Source organism: Eupeodes corollae, chromosome 2 (assembly GCF_945859685.1).
Source record: "Eupeodes corollae chromosome 2, idEupCoro1.1, whole genome shotgun sequence".
Lineage (NCBI taxonomy): Eukaryota > Metazoa > Arthropoda > Insecta > Diptera > Syrphidae > Eupeodes > Eupeodes corollae.
In genome coordinates this window covers 126798999-126819133 of record NC_079148.1, presented here as the reverse complement: position 1 = coordinate 126819133, position 20135 = coordinate 126798999, and the positions used below count along the sequence as shown (strand labels likewise).

At 30.5% G+C, this 20135-nt stretch overlaps 2 protein-coding genes across 2 annotated transcripts in view; one reads left to right on the top strand and one right to left on the bottom strand.

The window, feature by feature from the left end:
- The window catches only part of LOC129948298 (protein giant-lens), a 38039-nt gene extending 19562 nt beyond the window's left edge, over positions 1–18477 (top strand). The window contains exons 2-4 of the mRNA XM_056059251.1: positions 15310–16016; positions 16118–16289; positions 17176–18477. Coding sequence (XP_055915226.1) covers positions 15310–16016; positions 16118–16289; positions 17176–17388 — 1092 coding nt within the window. The 3' untranslated portion in view covers positions 17389–18477. The remainder of the gene's footprint in view (positions 1–15309; positions 16017–16117; positions 16290–17175) is intronic.
- Positions 1–20135, bottom strand: part of LOC129948296 (elongation factor-like GTPase 1) — a 220269-nt gene that overhangs the window by 42665 nt on the left and 157469 nt on the right. The window lies entirely within an intron of this gene.

The following is a 20135-nucleotide window of genomic DNA, read 5'->3' as shown; positions in this document are numbered from 1 at the left end:
GCCATCGATTGAGCGGCTAAAAAGATAATAGAGCAAAAAAACACGACACCAAAAAGATGGTGGAATTCCAAAACTTTTGTGCGTGTCTCCCACTGCCGCTCCACTGCTACTACAGCCGTCACTGCTGGTTGCCGCCACGATCGATCGCCGCCGGATCTTACCGAGTTTAGAACAACTTTAGCATTTCATTCATAAAATCATCGTTAAATACGAGATTGATCGTACGAATACATTGATCCATTTGGATTGCATATGATGGAGTGAAGATCCGTTCCGATATGCGTGCGTTTTTTTTAGTTGGTCTTTTTTCGCACTCGATCATCCGTTCGGAAAGTTCTGAAAATTTGTATTTTTATGAATGCCACTTTGAGTTATTGATTTATTCTTAAACTAGTTCAGAGCTAAAGCTTTTTAGAAGTAAGAAGAGTCAGTTTTGACGTTCGTGGAGAAGAGTGTTAGTTAAGCTTTTTCGGTCTTTATATTAATATTGATAACTTATATGTCACAACGGTTTTTTGACAGCAAAAATTAAAGTTCTATTTTTTCTTGCAAATGTCAAAACAATCACTTTTTGGAAATTTAAATGACTTTGAACAAATTATATAGTTTAAATATTTAAAAAAATTCATATTCTGTCAAATTTAAATGTCATAATAAACATTGAATCATTCATTTTTTCTTCGTTTGACTTCTGTCATTTTTAACAAAATGATGTCTGTCACTTTTGACATTTAGACGCATTGATATTTGTGTATTTGACATTTGTGAGGAAGAATATTTATGTGAAGTCCATTAAGTTTGAAAATAACCGTTTATAACTTACAGTTTTAGGGTTGTCTCTATTTTTATTTGCAAACGTCAAAATCATCACTTTGTGGAATTTGACATTTCTCTGAATAAATTACACAAACTAAATTTCAAAATGTTTGGAATAGGCAGTTTATTACTATCAAATTGTATTTATGAAAAGAACGTTTCGCCATTTCCTTTTTCTTCTATCCAACTTCTTGCAGTTTCTTCAAAATGATATATGTCATTTTTGACGTTTCTTTGTCTTCTATCCAACTTCTGGCATTTGCTACAAAATGATAGATGTCACCTTTGACGTTTAGACACATAGATATTCATTAATAGGTATTTGCATAAACAAACACCTCTGAGTCATTTTTGAACAAAATACAAATTTACCAAGAGTACTGACTATCTAGACCCAAGACCCTCTAAGATTTTTGACACTTTAACGTCAGTCTAATTTTAACGATTGGTAACCATTTTTTAATCTACGATATATTGACATAGCTTGCATGGTTGGTTTTAACTCTTTCTGATGGCAAAGTGAGGTGCATTTTTCGAAGGACGGAACAGAGGAGAATCAAGCTATGTATACTTATTGGTTCCAGTTTCATCATCATCATCACACATCTTAAACCATTCACACATCCATTCATGATCAAGTCGTCCATTCATTTGTTTTGTATCTTTTTTTCTCTTTTTATGCTTCTTTTGAGATACAATTGGAATTTATTTTCAATTCATTCATAAAACCTTGCGAAACCAGAAGGTGTACTCGCTCGAATGAGATATACGAGTATGCCTATGCATACGTGTCTGAAAGACGATTGAGTCGTGAATGAGGGGAAGGGGGTTGGTGCTGCTGCTTTCAGAGGCATTTTTCTTGGGTGCGTTGCATATACAAAATGTATTTAGTTTCGCATAAGTGGCAACTCGATTGACCTTATGTTGTGGAAATTAACATTTTTCAGTTTGTTGTTTTCAGTGTTTTTTTTTAAACTTCTTATTTTGATTTTGAGAAAGGAGACTTGTGGTTGTGGTTTTAAAAGGCCCCCGATACCGATATAGGGGATAAACTGACAGGACAAGGATTTTTGAGTCAATACCATTGTTGTTGTTTGTTGTTGTTGTTTTTTGACGATTGGGGGAGAGGAATTCAATCAAATACGTATACGAGTTTTGTGTAAAGGGTTTTTATAGGTAAGGTGCTCCTTAAAGCTACCATAGTAGGTAGGTACAGTAAATTATGGATATACCTACCATAAATGTTCAACATACACCAATCGTTCATGTGATGTTTGCTGTGGTTTGGTTGTTGTTTTTCAATTTTTTTTCTAAGAGAATCTAGTGAAAAGTATGAGAAGCAAAATAAAAAGAAATATTGAAACACAGCAAAGTATAAGAAACGGAGAAGAGTACAAAAAGAAGATGAACAGAAGAAAAAAAAAAACAGAAAGAAAAAAGTTGAAGTTCTTGTCTAGTTGCCCGGAAATCAACGTTTATACTGCATCCGCATCCATTTTTAGACGAAGCAAGTTTTCTTTCTCGAGAGAGTTTTGTGTGATGTTCCTTCTGTTTTGGAATCTTTTTTTTACATTTTTTTAATCATTGAACTAGATGATGATCGATGTGCGTGAGAGATGTATGTCTATCATTTCTTATATATTTTTTTTTTGGAAGAGATATGTGTTTAGATATAAATCAACCCCACAACATAAACTTATGTCTAGGTATGATGATGTTCTTTTTTCGAAAACAAAACTATATGATTAAAATGTGAATTTGTTTGATAAATACACATATAGGGGGAAGCTTTAAGATGGAATACAAAAAATATGTTTAGTTTAAGTTAGACATAAAACATGACAGCCAATAAGTTGTGAATAGAAAATTAAGATTTGAATCAACAAATTAATCATTTGGAACGAAATTATTTATTTAAAGAGTTTGTTAATCTACGCGCTAAGAAAATGAATGTTTTCCGATTTCTATTGCGACTGTCGGCCATACCTTGATATTTGGAACGTATCTAGTCACTAGATAGCCTGATAAACGATGTTTTGTTGTATCTTATAGCTCTGTTCTTATCTGAGATGGATTCTCTAAAAATTTTAATTTGTCTTAATAAACTGAAATATTATGGCTAAAAAATAGTACGTATACGCCTTAGTAGTCGATTTTATATTCGTTTGAAAGAACTTTAAGATATTTATTAATTCTTGAAATTTTGCACGTAACGGTAACAAAAAAAAGCATTTACTATATTTTCATCTTTTGACTTTTAATCCCATAAGAAAATAAAATACAAAAACTAATTTAAAAACGCCAACATGGATAAAAGTTGAAATTTCTGTATAATTTGTTTTTATGTTTGAAATAAAGAAATAAATAGTTAAAATTTAATTGAAAACACTGAGTTTTCTAGGACTTATATAGAAGTTTATTTTCATAAGTAACATATTTGGTATTTTAGAAATTGATATAAAGAAAAACAAGGCCACGTAATTTATTATTTGTGATTCATGTAAAAATGTACAAAAAAATACGACACAAGGTAAAAGAAATACGAGTAATTCAATTTTTAAAACAGATAAATATTCATTATTTATTTTTTGTCTATAAATAAAATACATAAATCAATTTTCTTAACTTTCATATTTTTTTTTTTTAAATAAGAAATCATATTTTCTTTCATTTGCATTTAAAAAAAAAAAGAATTTATATCTTTTTTACCCCCAAGGAATTCAAACAAGTGCCTTAAAGAGACATACAAATATCTTTGGATGTGTATGTAATAAATAAACAATACAAAATCGAAACAAAAACACAATACTAAGATATATCAGTAGAATACCGTATGACATGAATTTTAAGCCTTTTAGAACATCACAATACAATCAGCCCCTATCTCACTTACATATACATAATATGTAGAAATGTGTGTATAGACAAGAAAAAGGAATCCGTGTGAATTCCAGGCATATGTCTTATTATCGGAGGTACATACATTCACACTTAGAAAAAAATTAGTAAGAAATTAAATAAATTAAAAGTATTCACTTCAGTTTCCAATAAGAGGTTTCAGTTCAACATTTGGAAACGAGCTATGATCTTGCGAATTGCGAAACATGAAGCTTCAAGAGAAGTGAATAACTTTTGGCCTATCTCCCTTCTTTCTAACATTGGTAGACTGCTTTAGCTGAGCCATTAAATGGCTTCTGTGAAGAAAGATTTCAAGAAAAAAAATTCAACAAAACATGCCTTGCTTCTACTTCAAGACAAGGTCATTTAAATCTTTTGAAATAAAACGTGCACAGTGAATGAATCTAGATAATTTACTTTGGCATCGGGTACTTCTTCATAAACTTATGAAGTTCAATTTTAAAAATTGGCATATCAACATAATTTCCAGTTTTTTTAACAAACAGAAAAAAGTTTTATTTATAATAATTCTGATTTGTTCAGGTGTTCCTCAGGGATCGATATTGGGTCCATTTTTATTCAACTTTTATCTCCAAGACTTCCCCCTTTTAGAATCCTTTTCTAATGAATCTTGTAATACTGCCATATTAGTGACAGTCGACAAATTCCAGGCTTTAAAAAAAATAACAGAAAGTTGCGACTTATAGAAAACTATTTCCAAAAAATTAAGATTAAAAATCAACATAAACAAGTGTGGATTGATTTGTTTCAAAAACACCAGCGGAAAAGGACACTATCTCGCTGATAAAGAAAATAAGTTCTGAGATCTCAAAATAATTAACGCAGCAATACCACTATGTCTAGAAACGAAGTAGCTGGAAATAAACTTCAAGAAACGATTTCAATTCAATACACATGCTAGGGAGGTACTAAAAAAGGCAAAAATGGCTACCGCGTTATTAAAGTACTGTTTAATTCAAAGTTCCTTTTAGAAAAAACGAAAATTCTAATGTTAAAGACATTTATTAGGCCGATTCTGACATACACTTTTTTAACTTGGTTCAACACATCACCGACGACGCAACTGTTGCACAAAGATTGACAGTCTTTGAAAGAAAAATATTAAGATTTTGTTGTGGATTGTTACCAGAGCCTGATAGAAATGGTATTCAAATAGTCTTCTCTTTAACAAAAAAAAAATTTAAAATAAATGTACATGTAAACCCATTGATAAGATCCCTAAGGGACTCCAATGCCAATGATAGTGCAGTCGGCAAATATTATCTGTCATCATTTAATATTTTCAATAAGGGGTCAATCGCTGTTTTAAGACCAGAAGCAAACGTTAAATAAATCCCTTTTTATGTAAAAGATGCTCTTTCAAGTACAGAGGAAGGTATTGTTAAGAATATTATTTGGGGAAAATTTGTATCTTTAGTATTTTTAACTTCCCATAGGAAGTTATTGTAATGGGTCCGATTTGTCAAATTGAAAATTTTGACATTTCTCGACGTTTTAAGGTCCCTAGAGTCGAAATAAAAGATTTTTAGAAAGATGTCTGTGCGTGCGTGTGTACGTACGTTTGTACGTCCGTACGTCCGTACGTTCGCGACGTTTTTTTCGTTGTCCATAGCTCAAGAACCAGAAAAGATATCGACTTCAAATAAATTTTGTTATACAGATAATAAGCCAGAAAGATGCAGAAAGGGCTCTCAAGAAAATTGCGTGGGTGGTTATTTTACCATAGCAGTTTGAAAAAAAGGTGAAAATTTTGGTTAACCCTAAATATCTTACGAACCAAACACGCTAGAGATTTGAATTAAATTTTATATAATATATTGTAACGTGATACCAAACAGGAATATTTTTTTAAAAAAATCAATAAAACGGTTTTTTTTATAAATCAATAAAACTGAAAAAAAAAATGTGTCACCTCCAAAATTTTACGACTGAAATATGATTTCATCTTTAAAACGATTTTGTGCAACGAAGAATAATGTTTTTGACATCTGATAAAATTTTGAGAAAAATCTAATTGACAGTTTTTTTTATAAAAAATTAAAATCTAAAAAAAAACATTACTCAAAGTTGGTAAAAATTGAATATCGATTCAAATATCTTTTCAAAAACTTTAAATTTAGGGTTCAAACTTATTTTATCTTATAAGAAATATTGTTTTCAACATTTTGAAGAATGTTGAGAAAAATCGAATTGACAGTTTTTTTACAAAAAATAAAAACCTAAGAAAAAATTTATAAAAGTTGGTAAAAATTGATTTTCGACTCAAATATCTTTTCAAAACTTTGAGATATTGGCTTTAATTTACTTTTATCTTTCAAAACATCTTGTTGTCAACATTCAGTTAAAGTTTGAAAAAAATCGAATTGACAGTTTTTTTTACAAAAAATAAAAACCTAAAAAAAAATTTATAAAAGATGGTAAAAATTGATTTTCGACTCAAATATCTTTTCAAAACTTTGAGATATTGGCTTTAATTTACTTTTATCTTTCAAAACATCTTGTTGTCAACATTCAGTTAAAGTTTGAAAAAAATCGAATTGACAGTTTTTTTACAAAAAATAAAAACCTAAAAAAAAATTTATAAAAGTTGGTAAAAATTGATTTTCGACTCAAATATCTTTTCAAAACTTTGAGATATTGGCTTTAATTTACTTTTATCTTTCAAAACATCTTGTTGTCAACATTCAGTTAAAGTTTGAAAAAAATCGAATTGACAGTTTTTTTACAAAAAATAAAAACCTAAAAAAAAATGTATAGAAGTTGGTAAAAATTAATTTTCGACTCAAATATCTTTTAAAAAATTTTAAATATTGGCTTCAAAGTAATTTTATCTCATAAGAACTATTGTTTTCAACACTTGTTAAATTTTTTTAAAAAATCGAATTGACAGTTTTTTTTACAAAAAATAAAACTCTAAAAAAAAACAATACTAAAACTTGGTAAAAATTTACTTTCGACTCAAATAGCTTTTCAAAACTTAAAAATATTGGCTTGAAACTTATTTTATTTCACAAAAAATATTGTTTTCCATATTCAGTAATTTTTATATAAAAATCCAACAGTCCGTTTTTTTCATAAAAAATAAAATCTACAAAAAATAGTACGCAAATTTGGTAAAAATTGATACGAGTACATATAGACAAACTTTTAAGCAAGACAAATCGACAAACGGGATGGGAAGTTATCAGTGTGGTTCGCATCCCAGCCTCTTTTTTTTTATTTTATATTAGATTAAATTTAGTTTAAGTTTTGTTTATAGTTTTAGTGTTAAAGCTGTACTAGCCAAAATAGAGCTTCGCCAGGAGCAATACTACAGGTTAAAACTTGTATATTTTAAAATTTATAATTGAATCATTTTATGTTTTTGAACATTTAGAATTTTGCTTAAGACAGACATATCAGATAGGAGGATAGAGATGAGCTTCTGTAAATAAAATTTCCAACGTAATGGAATTACCAAGCATTTCTCAAGAAATAAAATGCACGACTGGGTCGCACGAACTTGCTCCTGTATGCTAAGAGTCTGTTTAAAAAAGTACTTATATAAGATTTAAAAATATACCTGTAAAATAAGTTTCTCTTCAAAGTTATAAATGCCATTTGATTTGTCAAAAAAACCGCACGTTCTTTGTATATGAAAACCATAGTACTCTCATGAGCAGAAACTTTGAGGGCGACCAGATACTGAGTCGTTGGCGTGGCGTTAGTATCGAAAGTGGAGAAATTCAGATGGAGCGAGAAAAAAATATTATTTCCATTCCCATAAGCAGCCAACAGAGTAAGGGAGATAATTAATTTTCGACCCAAAAAGTCTACACAATTTCCTTCATTCTATTTGATCTAACCTTGGATATGTTTTCACATAAAGAGCTTCCATATGAAGGTTGATGAATTTGCACTATGCACTAATTTAGATAAAAGCTAGGAATGTAATTACAATTTTGTTAAAATAATGCGCTCTTTCGGGCTCATGCACAGTTAAAATATTAAAAAAAAAAACTATTTTAAGATTCGAAATTTCGCCCGAAAAATAAGTTTGTCTTCAAAAATTTAAATGTCATTTTATAAATAAAAAAGCATTTGATTTTTCAAATTTTTTTTTTTGAAAATCGTTAGAGCGGTTTTTTTTTAAATTCATTTTTTATATATAAAATTTTAAAATTTTGTTCTAAAAATATTTTTGGTACGCAGTTGTTTAGAGATTATTAATATACGCTATACATTTGAATTTCGTAAAAAATGTTGACCCGTTTTCGAGATATCGAATTTTGAAAAAATAAAATTCAATATTTTTTTAAAAATCCAAACAATAAAAAATTGCACTTTTGATAATCAAATATTGTTAAAGCAATATAAGAGCTCATTCCGAAAAAAAATTATTGAAATCGGATCATAAGTTGCTGAGAAAATTAAAAAACAAAATAACGGTTCTATGAGTGGCACCTTTCCTGAGCAATACAAAAATATGGTTTTCTTATAAAAAGAAGCCAAGTTAAAAAATAAAATTTTAGAGAAAATTTAAAAAAAATCTATCGGTTTGTTTTTGAGAAAATTCGAATTTTCTGTTTTTGACCAAAAAAATTGTATGGGGGCCACTGTTAGTTTTGTTCTTAAAAAAAAAATGAAAAAAACGCCTAACGCGAATCTGCTCAAAACCTTAACTTCCAAGTTTGAACTCAATCGACCCAAAGGTTTAGGCTGTAGGAGCGTGGACAGACAGACAAAACCGACCAGACGGAATCGCGGGACCCACTTTTTTCGACTTCTCTACCATCGTAATGTCATGTTTGATTAAAATCTCGAGTTCGAAATTTTGCACGAATGCAAAACTTGCCATATAGTTCCTATATGTCGCAAGTAAAAAAGGGATCTTATGAGCTTAAAACAATGCATAAGTAATGATTCTTTATCCTTTTATGATAATCTTAAAACAAATATGGACGAGCCAGATACCCATCCTGATTTAAAGGAGCCTGACAACGAAGATGTTGTTTAAAACAGCGATATTGGTCAAAAAATTAAAAAATGTCACTAAAATAAAAACAAAAAATTGTTTGTTTATTAAAATGAAACATACAGACACGTAAGTTAAAATCTAGGAAAAGAAACTTAAAATATGGTTCCTTATTGGTAAGAAAAAGAACTTAACTGAACATATATACCACATTCTGACACAAAGATTATCGACCTAAGTCGACATAAGAAATTTTAATTGTTCTTCCTTAATTTGCGAAAATAGCATAACTCAACTTAAGATTTTTTCTTCTTTCCTCTTGAATATGTCACAAAAGCCTAACTCGACCTAAGATTTTTTTTTTCAAGTTCAATAAGCCATAACAGCTTAAGTTTTTTTTTCTCAAATTACTCCTTAGTTGTCATTTGTAAAAATAATCTTCTAACAAAAATCTTAATTGCTAAAAAAGAGTGAATTTTCTTCAATTTTGCATAATTTTTTTTTTTACAAATTCCCATACAATTTTTGTCAAACACGATCTAAAACTTCAAACTGATCTCCTAAAAAGTATGACTTAGGCGGTTATGGCTTATGTTATGACCACTCTCTAAGTCAACCAAATAAAGTTTTTGAATTTTTTTCTTCAAATTGTGTTTTTAATTGTTTTTTGAAGAATTCAAGGAAAGTTCTAAGAAAAGAATTAATGGTTGCCTTTTATTCCTCTTGGAGAAAAAACACAGTCAGGAAACGTTTCTTGTAAATTTGCAAACAGTGACTTCAAAATGTTTACCAATTTCGTTATGAAATATTATAATTTGTTCATATCTTTACATTTTTAATAATGATGTACTTTTAACATATCAAATGTCAAGAATGATAGCTTCAAGATTGATAAAAAGTCCAAATAACGAGATTTCCAAAATGAAACCTTTTATTGAAAAAATCTATAAATAGGTAGGAACTTCACTTGAATTGACTTAAAGTAAAATGACCATTTTTTGTTTTGAGTTCACATAAAAGATGCGTCTTAAAAATTGACACACTATAAAATTGCAAATACATCAGAGTATACAGGATGTCAAACAATAGACTTTTCCTCCAGCTACGAGTATATGCGTCTTTAACGTAACAACAATGTGAACTCTTTTTCTTTTTTTTTCTAAGTGTAAATATTTTATTGTTACCGTTTATCTTTTGAGCTCTTCAATTACCTACTCTTTTCGAAATGATGATAATAATGAAGATTACCCATACCTTAGATAAAAAAAATTATTCAAAATACATTTTTATTGCGCATCACATCCTTTTTATCCCATTCAAATGAACTCTGAAAAGAAGACATAAATGGGGTACTTATATGGTCTGATTTGCAGATTTGTATTTTTCTTCTTCTTTTTTTTTGTAAATATATTTGTATTATTATTATTCATGAGCACATCACATCTTTATATATATATGTACATTTGTTTGTTGAATTGAATTTTATTTTGCGTTGTTATCATTTCTAAAGGAAGAAGATAGTGTTATGTTGATGATGGTGAAGTCGGTGGTGGTGCCCACAAGATACGACGCAATTCTTCATCAATTTTTGTCTTTAAGGGATTCTTTTTGCGCCCTTCAGATTTCTTGTGTTGTATAAAAAAACACAAAAACCGAACAAACAAAAAATTAAAATAAATAAAAGAAACGGAAGAACGGTATTATCATATTTCTTATATGCGTAACTCTAATATGAAAATATCGAGGGTCGTCGATCGTAATCACTTGTGTAAACTCACACTCGATATACGATGTGTATAGAGCTTAAAATAATCCCATCCCATCGTGTATAGCCAGATGTGTCCATACGTAGAAAGATGTACACCCAAAGTTTTGTTTTGTATTTTTTAGTTTGATTTTTAGATCTATTAAGAGTTCTACTTCCGTTTTATGTTGTTTTCTTTTATTTTTGTGTGAACGAATATCTCCGTCGCCTTCGTCGTTGTCGTTTTTGTCGTTATTTTTTTAAGGTAATTCCCAGTCCTCTATTTTTGTAATTTCATAGAAAATCCGGAAGTAACACACATAAGTGTATTTCCGGACCCCTGCCGGTGTTAAATGTTCATAAAGCAGAAGGAACTCCACAAAAAAAAATAAAAAAAAAAACACAACACACAATAAACTCTTCTAAATAGCATGAAGTATGGTAATCCTTTTTTGACCAACTTAAAGGTTATGATTGTTGTGTGCGGGGGAATGGGAATAGCAAATTGTTTGTAGGTAGGTACAGAGGTATACCTAAATCACTTCCGGACTTCCGGTATTTTCCCCTTCAAAAAATAAATATATCCTATCACAAACAATGTATGGGTAGGTATGACCTTTATAGACAGGTGGAATGTTATTTCCCTTCTCGCATTTGAAAGGACACAAACACATTAAGAAGAGAAAAATAAAACCGAGAACAAAATACGGAAATAAATTCCATTCGTTTACGTCCGGTCTTTGGTTTCTTCCTGCCTGTGTTTATAGGCAGATTGTTGCTTTGGAATTTGACAAACGTCCTTGCGTTGTCCGTTCAGATATCTGCTTTGTGCCTACATAAAACTATTTTACTATCTCTGATGGTTTGCCTGATGTGCAATGGTCTGTTCAGCAGCGGCTTGAGCGTCCTCAGACAATAGATATATTCCGGAACTAAAATCGCACACACAAAAGACCGCATGATGCCCGTAGGCGTTGACGTAAACTGATTTTTTGCTGTATTCTCATTTCATTGCTTTGTGTAACTCTGTATCTCTTTTAGGATTTTTCAACTTCCTTTTTTTTCAAAGCAAATAAGAAATAGTTGAGGGAAAAAAAAGGAACAAAACATAAACTGGCTCCGATGGATGTGAGGTATCTCTCTATAGACGCAAGGATAAGCGTGTGCAACTCCAGACCTTAGAATCAACAAAAACCAAAAACAACAGCATCGACGACAACGACGAAGAAGAAGATGAAGACTACGAGGATGATGGCAAACCATGAACCAACCAACAAACGACGACGACTATACGGATGAACGGACACACGGACCGGCACCGGACAGGTATATATCTTGGCAAGTGCCCGGCTGGCTGACTGCCTGTTGCCTGTTGCGACAACTGATGATAATTAGTAGCCACTTCATATCGCAGTCGAAACTTAAAGAGAGGATGCCTCAAGAAGGATACAAAAAAAATCAAGAACAAAAAACAACAACAAAATAAATGCTATGGCGGATTGAACTCTGGAGGACGACAGGAGACACGGACACGACACACACAGGTCAAACGTTTGACAGATTGAGCGGATGTTGATAGAAAATTACACTTCGTCTTCTTTTTCTTTTTTTTTTTTGTTCTTTGGATGCATCTAACCCAAGAAAGGAAAAATAACAACTTGCTAGATATATAAGTATAAATATATACTTATAGAAGGTACAACTTCAACTTGTAGGTCGGAAGTAGATAACCTTCGGACACGTTCTCTTTAGGTGTTAATTAAATGCTTCAACTGAAAGAGGATACGATGCACGAGTAACAAACAAACCAACAAAAATATACCAAGGAAGAAGAGTTAAGTTCAAATGTAATAAAATAGTCAAAGCTGAGTTTCCTAAATTAACTTCCTGTTGTTCTTTACACTTGCCAAAGAAACACTACATAACGGTTCAAGATTTTAAATCCAACTTCTAATTTTCTTTTGTCACACTAGAATTAATTGCACAGTCATCGATGTGTTGCTAAAAGCTATTAAATATATGAATGAAGTTGGTGTACCACAGGGAAGTGTCTTGTGTCCTTTACTTTTTGTTTTATTTTTTCTGAACGAAATATGCTTATTTCTGTCGAAAGCTTAGTTGTTTTGAATGTAAGTGCTAAATGAACTCAATTTTATCACCAACTTTATGTATATGACATCAGATTTTTGTGGTTTCAGGAAACGAAGCCAAAATGTTGATAAGTTTAAGACCTAGCTGATTTTTGGAATCAAAATTTTTCTTGAAAAGAAACACTACATAACGATTCAAGATCTTTTAATTTTCCTTTATCACGCTGAAGGTATAGAATCAATTCCTAGCAATTGATGTATTGCTAAAAATTAAAACATTTTTAATTGAAGTTGGTGTACCACAGGGGAGTGCCTTAGGTCCTTTACATTTTGTTTTTCTTTTTATAAGCGAAATATGCTTAATTCCTTCGAAACTTAAATTTTTTAATGCAAACGCTGAAAGAAATCAATTTTATTATTCACTTTGTGTATATGACATAAGATTTTTTGTGGTTTCAGGAAACGTCGTCGCCAAAATTTTGATATGTCTAAGACCAAGTTGATTTTTAGGGATCAAACGTTTTCTTGAAAATTTCTCCAAAACTGGTAATAAAGCAAACAATTATTATTCATGCTGTGATATGTATCGAGTATCTTAGTCTATATTTTTCATATGAATACAAGAAGGGTGATCAAATGTACCTTAAACATACAATATGCTACCATATGCTCTTTCTATCAAAAAATGAAGAAAAAAAAAAGAAGATTTATGTTTTTTTGATTAGGTCGATGGGCTCGCAGGTGGTGACAATTTTTATTATTTTTTTCTGTTGATCTTTTCTTTTCTTTATTTTTTTTTCTGGAGGATATTGAACATGGAATAGGATCTGATTTTCCCATGAAGAATTTTGTGTTTTTTTTCGTCTTTTTCGTTTTTCTTAATATCGAAACATATGGAGGGTTTATTACTATATTCGTATATGCACCAGTAGAAAATACATACCCTCAATTTTAGGTTATTGTAGGTTTTTGATTTATTTTTATACTTATTTTTTTCATTATGAGAAGAAGAGGCAAGTGCTGATCTTCTCTGCTTTCTTTGAATTATAATAGAATGAGGGCAGTGCATGTGTAGCAGGTGTAAGTTTTTTTGGAAATGATTTTTTGATTTTAAATAAAAATCAAGGACAAATGGATATATGTTAATGAAGTTAAGACAAAAAAAAACCTGATTTATATTTATGATCGACTTTTTCGATCTTTCCTGACAATTTTTTTTTTTAATGGAGATCATAATTTTGTTTTTTAAAGAAAAACTAAACTCTGGTTATAAATTTGATGGATGGATAAAGATTTTCAACCTATCGATCAACTCAAGTCTTTAACATCTTTATTCAATGCTTTAAGTCGGTGTACCACAAGAAGGCTTCTAAGGTCCTTCACTTTTTCATTTTTTTAAAGAATCATTCCGGATTTCATTTAAGAAAGAATTATATGTTAATTCTAATTTAAAATGTAGATAATAGACCTTTCTGTTTTATTTGATAAACAAATTACTAAGCGTTGTTGGCATTTCATTTAATGTGATATACTTTTCGAGATTTGCAAGCCATCTGTCAACTTGAGATTCAGATTTTAGATTTAAGTTTAAAAATATCACAAATGGAAGAGTATAGCTTATAGTCTAATTTTGTATGTCCATTTTGTGGGCGAGACATATTTTTTTCTTTAGAAAGTTAGAAGATTATTGAAAAAAAAAACGTATTTATATCTAATTGACTTTAGAGATTTTTTTCGACAAACATAATTTTAAATGTAGATCGAAATTTATTGTTCGTATTTCCTTAAACTCTATAAAGAAATACTTAACTCAATTTGATCGATGGGTAAAGATTTTTAATCCATCGATCACCTCAATAAATCTTCCACATTTTTAGTTTTTGCTTTAAGGAAAACGAATAAATTTTCTACCTAGTCGGTGTACCCCAAGGTAGAGTCTACGATCCTTTACTTTTTTTTTTAATTTTTTGGGAAAAACTTATCTATGAAAAAAAGAATTTATATATAATTCTAATTGACTTAAGAGATCTTTTCGGACTAAGTTTTGAAAATGAAGATACAAATTTACTGTAGGCCGTTTTTAAAATTTGATTTAGAAATAACTAGGCTTTGTTGGTTATACATTAATTTGATATACGTTTCAAGGTTTAAAATCTATCTATCAACTTAAGGTTCAGATTTTAAATCTAAGTTTAAAAAAGTACTTCATGAAAGCGTATTTAGTCCTTTACTTTTTTTCCATTTTATGACTAAGACATATCTAATTCTTTAAAAAGTCAGGAGGTTGTTGAAAAAAAAACGTATTTATATCTGATTCACCTTAGCAATCTTTTATAACAACATTTAAGAATTATAAATTATATGGTACCAAAAATTTTGTTTTTACAATATTTCTTCCAATTGAATTGAATTTGTTCGAATTTATTACCTTTTTAAAATGTAGGCAGTTTTTAACTTAAAAATAAATACCTCTTATTAAAAATTATGTTTTCAATTTATGAGTTGAATTGGTCAACTTTTTCAGAATGGTTGCGCTTAAAGTCTTATGAATCAACCATCTTCCCATGGTCTGTTGTCCTTAAATTATTTATCAAAAAAAATAAAGTTAAAGTCTTCTTGGTTTATCTTAAGGCAATTAATACGAATTTGTATATATCTAGAACAAAACTTTCTACACCTACTGTAATACCGAGCAAAAATATTTTCTAGTTTTCATCTCTCTCCCTAAAGTATGCACAATATACTAATTGAAATTCTTCTCTTTTTCATTTGCAATCTAATTTTAGGAGTCCGAAGAAGATCTACCCATCTGTGCCCCAAATGCAGTCTGTTCAAAAATCGATCTATACGAAACACCATGGATAGAACGACAATGTCGATGTTCAGATTTGAATCGAATACCAAATGTAATTTTACATCACAAAGATTCATATTCGAGGCACGAAAAATTCCACAGTTATTACGAAAGTGAAAAACTTCTGCAGCACAAGCGACTGCTTGACTACAACGAGAGCAGTAGGAAATTCGAGAGCATTCACTTTAAGAAATTAATGCAGAAACTTGGTGCAGTTTATTCAGATGAACTAGATTTGGATGATGTGATGCTGGACGATAGCACTGGCGGTGGTGGCGGCGTTAACGGTGGAGCCGATGGCGATGTCGATGGTGATGATTCCGAAAGTGCTATTGGTGCATTTGAAATTCATGACAATGAATTCCCAATGCCAATAGTGGTACATCGTGGCAGCAGCAGCGGCAGTGGCAACATCTATAAAACAGGAGTTGTATCTTCATCATCATCAGCGGTGGCATCGAATCGTGGTACACATATGAGGCATTCAGGACACTCAAGCCACAATGGGCATAGGCCAAAGGAGATTCCCTTTATTGGCGGATGTCCTAGTAGTTTGGGAATCGAGGATGGCCATACAATTGTCGACAAGACAAGGCACTATAAATTATGCAATCCTGTACATAAGCTGCCAGTTTGCAGGTATGTTTGTTTGTTTCTTTCTTTCTCTTTGGGAAAGGTTTTGAAATCCGAAATCGAGGAAATAAAAAATAATGAAAACAAAATTCTATCACTTTTTGCAGACACTTCCGGGACTACACATGGACTCTGACAACTTCAGCGGAAACGAATGTAACCGAACAAATTGTTCACTGCAGGTGTCCTCGCAATTCAGTTACATACCTGACAAAGCGGGAACCCCAAACAGATGGCATCAATGGATATACTTATCTGTTTGCATGTTCGCCATTAACTGTAAGTATTGATTGGATATTGATTTGATTTTTTCATTATTATTGTTGTTGTTGTCAATGGTGATGATCATTGGCAATAGAAATGATGGTACAAAAAGATATAGCTAAGTTTTTTTTGGGTTTCAAGTGAATCCAAAAGGAGATTCACATGTGTGGTTTTTCAATCTCGTGTATTGCTTTAATTAACTTTTCCACACATACAATTATAGATTCATTATAACTGACAAAAGTTAGGACTTAGAGTTGTTTAGAAAGAATTTTAGGAACGCTAAGGACGTAGGTATTTCTGGAACGCGGTGAGGGCAAACACTTTCAAAATTAAGTTCCATTCAAAAACGCTGTCAAAGGGAATTGATAAATTACTGCTGTGCGGTTTAACTGAAAATATGACAAAATCTTACTTAGCTTTAGGGCTTCATTAAAAAATTCTTCGAATACACGAGTAAGGAAAGTTATGAGAATTTTCGGGGAATATTCGTAATTCACAAAACTTTAGACATGACAAAGTTTATTCGCTGGAAAATTAGGTAACTTAAGGGTTGCTTTACTTTGGGAGGCTTAAAGTTTCAAATTTTGAAGAATTTCAGGTGTAAAACTTGGGTGAATTTGGGTTGGAACAGAAATCAATTGATTTTCTTGTTGGTATTTTTTCATTTTAATTCATTTAACAATAGCAGATTTAGATCTGTTAAAGATCGAGCAAGAGCAAATTTTGTAGTCAAAAATCGAAAATAAATATTGAATAACTAAATTTGGTCTTAAAAGTGAGGCATCTCACATTGATAATAAAGATAGATACAGTTTTTGAAATCAGTTAGAATTTTGTCTGTTAAAGAAATCATTTAAGCAATAAAAACTAATCAAAATGTTATATTTTTTCTTTACAGCGAATAAGATGTCAACGAAAAGAACCTTGTAAATTATTTACAGTAAGAAAACGTCAAGAATTTCTAGACGAAGTTAATATCAATGCATTGTGTCAATGTCCCAAAGGACATCGTTGTCCGAGTCATCATACGAATTCTGGGGTTATACCTGGTGAAACATATCTTGAGGATAACATTCAAACATATTCTGGTTATTGTATGGCCAACGATTGATTTGACTTACGACCAAGACGACTATACAAATAACGTAACTATTTTTATAATAATTTTAAAAACAAAAACGAAATGCAAATGCATCGCAAAAAAGCTGTTAGAGTTACCAAAATATTTATATACTATTTCAATTTAAAAAAAAAAAAAACAAAAGCATGAAGTAGGCTTTTAAGGAAAATCTTTTATATATAGTGTATCATGTAATTATTATTTATACAAAGGAAGTATATAAATATATTATAAATAAAAGAAAAAAAGTAAATTGTTTAATTTTAGTTGTCTTGTCATAATCGTAGATATTTATGAAAAATTAATAAATAATGTATATATTTTATATATTTTTTGTATAATTTTCTCGAGTGCCAAATGTCGGTGCAAAATAATAAAATGTTAAAAATATTCCATTTTAATAATATAATTTTATAACACATAAAAAAAACCAACAGTCTTGTACACAACAATGCAGCTAATTAAATTTAAATAACAAAACAAAATAATGGTAATCATTGTATAATATAGATGTACCTGACAACAATAATTGTATATTATTCTATATTTTTATTTTATTTGTTTTAAGTTATAAAAATTAAAAATTTAAATTAAGTGTAAATGAAATGATATTTTTTCTTTAATTTCTTGCCTATAAATATTTCTGTGGCTCCTCCAAAAATAAATTAATAAATTGGTAAAATATTAAATAAAAACAGGAAGGACAAAAATTGATGAAAACAAATAAAAAGTGCAATTGTGAAAATCGCTATATAAAAATTGGCGTTACGATAAACTGTTTGCTTTAATTTTTTAAATAAATAAAAAAAAAACTTAAACAAAAAAAACTGAAAACTAAAAATTGAACAAAATTTAACAAAATACAAAAAGTATACTATAAAAAAATATATTTTATATATAACCTAAACACGTATTGTATATCATAAATATATAAAATACATAAATACAAATTATATAAAAATAAAATAAAATGCCTGTATAGTAGTTTGTAGTAATAAAATAATATTTTATGTATATCTTCCTAGAACGTAGTATTTATTTGTTTGCTATTAAAAATGGAAATATAAATTATATTTAAAACATGTAAGTTAATTTTTTTTTTGATTATGATAAGAGTAAAAGAAAATATATTATTTCGAACGAAATGCGAATAAAATACAAACTATTTTCAAAAACACAAAAATTATTTTTATACTTTTATGTTGAACATGAGAGAAATTGGTGACAAATTTATTTTTCGTAAAAAAAATTATTTTACAAATAAAGTTGTGAAATAGAGTAAAAAAAAGAAGGAAATTGATGTTTTATTTCGCAAAAGTGAAGTTGCAAATTTTCTTAAAGTGAAAATAGAGAGAAAAATTTGACGTTTTCAAAACTTGATATCAGTTTTCAACATTAATTGATGCGGGCCATAAGGCCACAATATAAGTTATTTAATGTACAAGAACTTACAATTTTGATTTTATTAGACTTAAAATTAAAAGGGACGAGAAATGCGGACTCAAAAAGGGAAAAGTAAATGGTTTCTTTCAGATGGGATTTGGAAATGTTAAAGTCGAGGAATAGAATTCTGGACATTGGTTCAAAGTGCCCGTAATAAGTGCGGTGGTGAGGGATATAGAAAAGGGAGACAGATCGCAGATTTCAAGGGTTGGTGTTAAGATGAATATCACTCAGGACTGCTGGGGAATATATATTGCCCATTAACTATTGATGAGCAAATAAGATATCAGCGTTTTTGCGTCTAATAAGGGTCGAAAACCTATCAGTTTTAGTTGATCGGCAAAAGGAGGCAAGTTGGATGTATCCTCGCAGGGGAGGCCACTTAAGGCAAATCGAACGAAAAGTCTTTGAACATTTGCAATTCTGAGTGATTGGTTTTCTTAAAAGGGAAACCATACTTGGCATGCATATTCAAGATGAGGACGGACTAGTAAAAGGTAAAACGCTTTAGTTACATAGGGGTTGGACAATTCTTTTGACCATCTCTTAATAAAATGAGAGATCTATTAGCTTTATTAATAATTTGGTCAAAACGGGAATGAGATGGGATTTGTTTGCGCGAAAAGAACATTTGCTAACAACTCTAGGAAATTATGCATGCACTAGACCAAAAAGATATTAAGATGTTTTTGTAAAAGTAAGGAATCAGGTGGAGTTAAGATAATCTTAAACATTTTCTTACCATCCGCCAACATAAGGATGTCTGAGTTTTTTAATTTAAGACAGACATCGTTAACAGATGAAGTACCCGTGGCATGATGGTTAGTGCGTTCGACTGTCATGCAAGGGGTCTTGGGTTCGATCCCTGCATGTACCACCCTAATTTCAAAAAAAAAATGATATTCGCGGGTACTGTCTTTTTCGATCAAGTGACAAATCCTTCAAGAGTAATTCTTGTCATAAAAAAGTGTTTTCTTAAATTAGCCGTTCGGATTCGGCCAAAAATTGCAGGTCCCTTCCATTCCTGATAACAGTACTCGCACACAGGAATGGTTGAGAGTTGTAAGTCACTAGGCCCTGGTTAACAACGGACTGTTGCGCCACCCAACTTTTTTAATTTTTATCGTTAACAGATTAGACGAAGAGAAAGGGGCCAAGGTGACTACCTTGTGGAACGCCAGAAGTTGTATGTATGGGACTGGAAACTGAGTTACGGAAAAGGCTTTGACAGAGAATGCATACATTTTTTAGAACAACTGAGATGCCATCAGTACCAGGGTTAAAGTTTTCTTTGA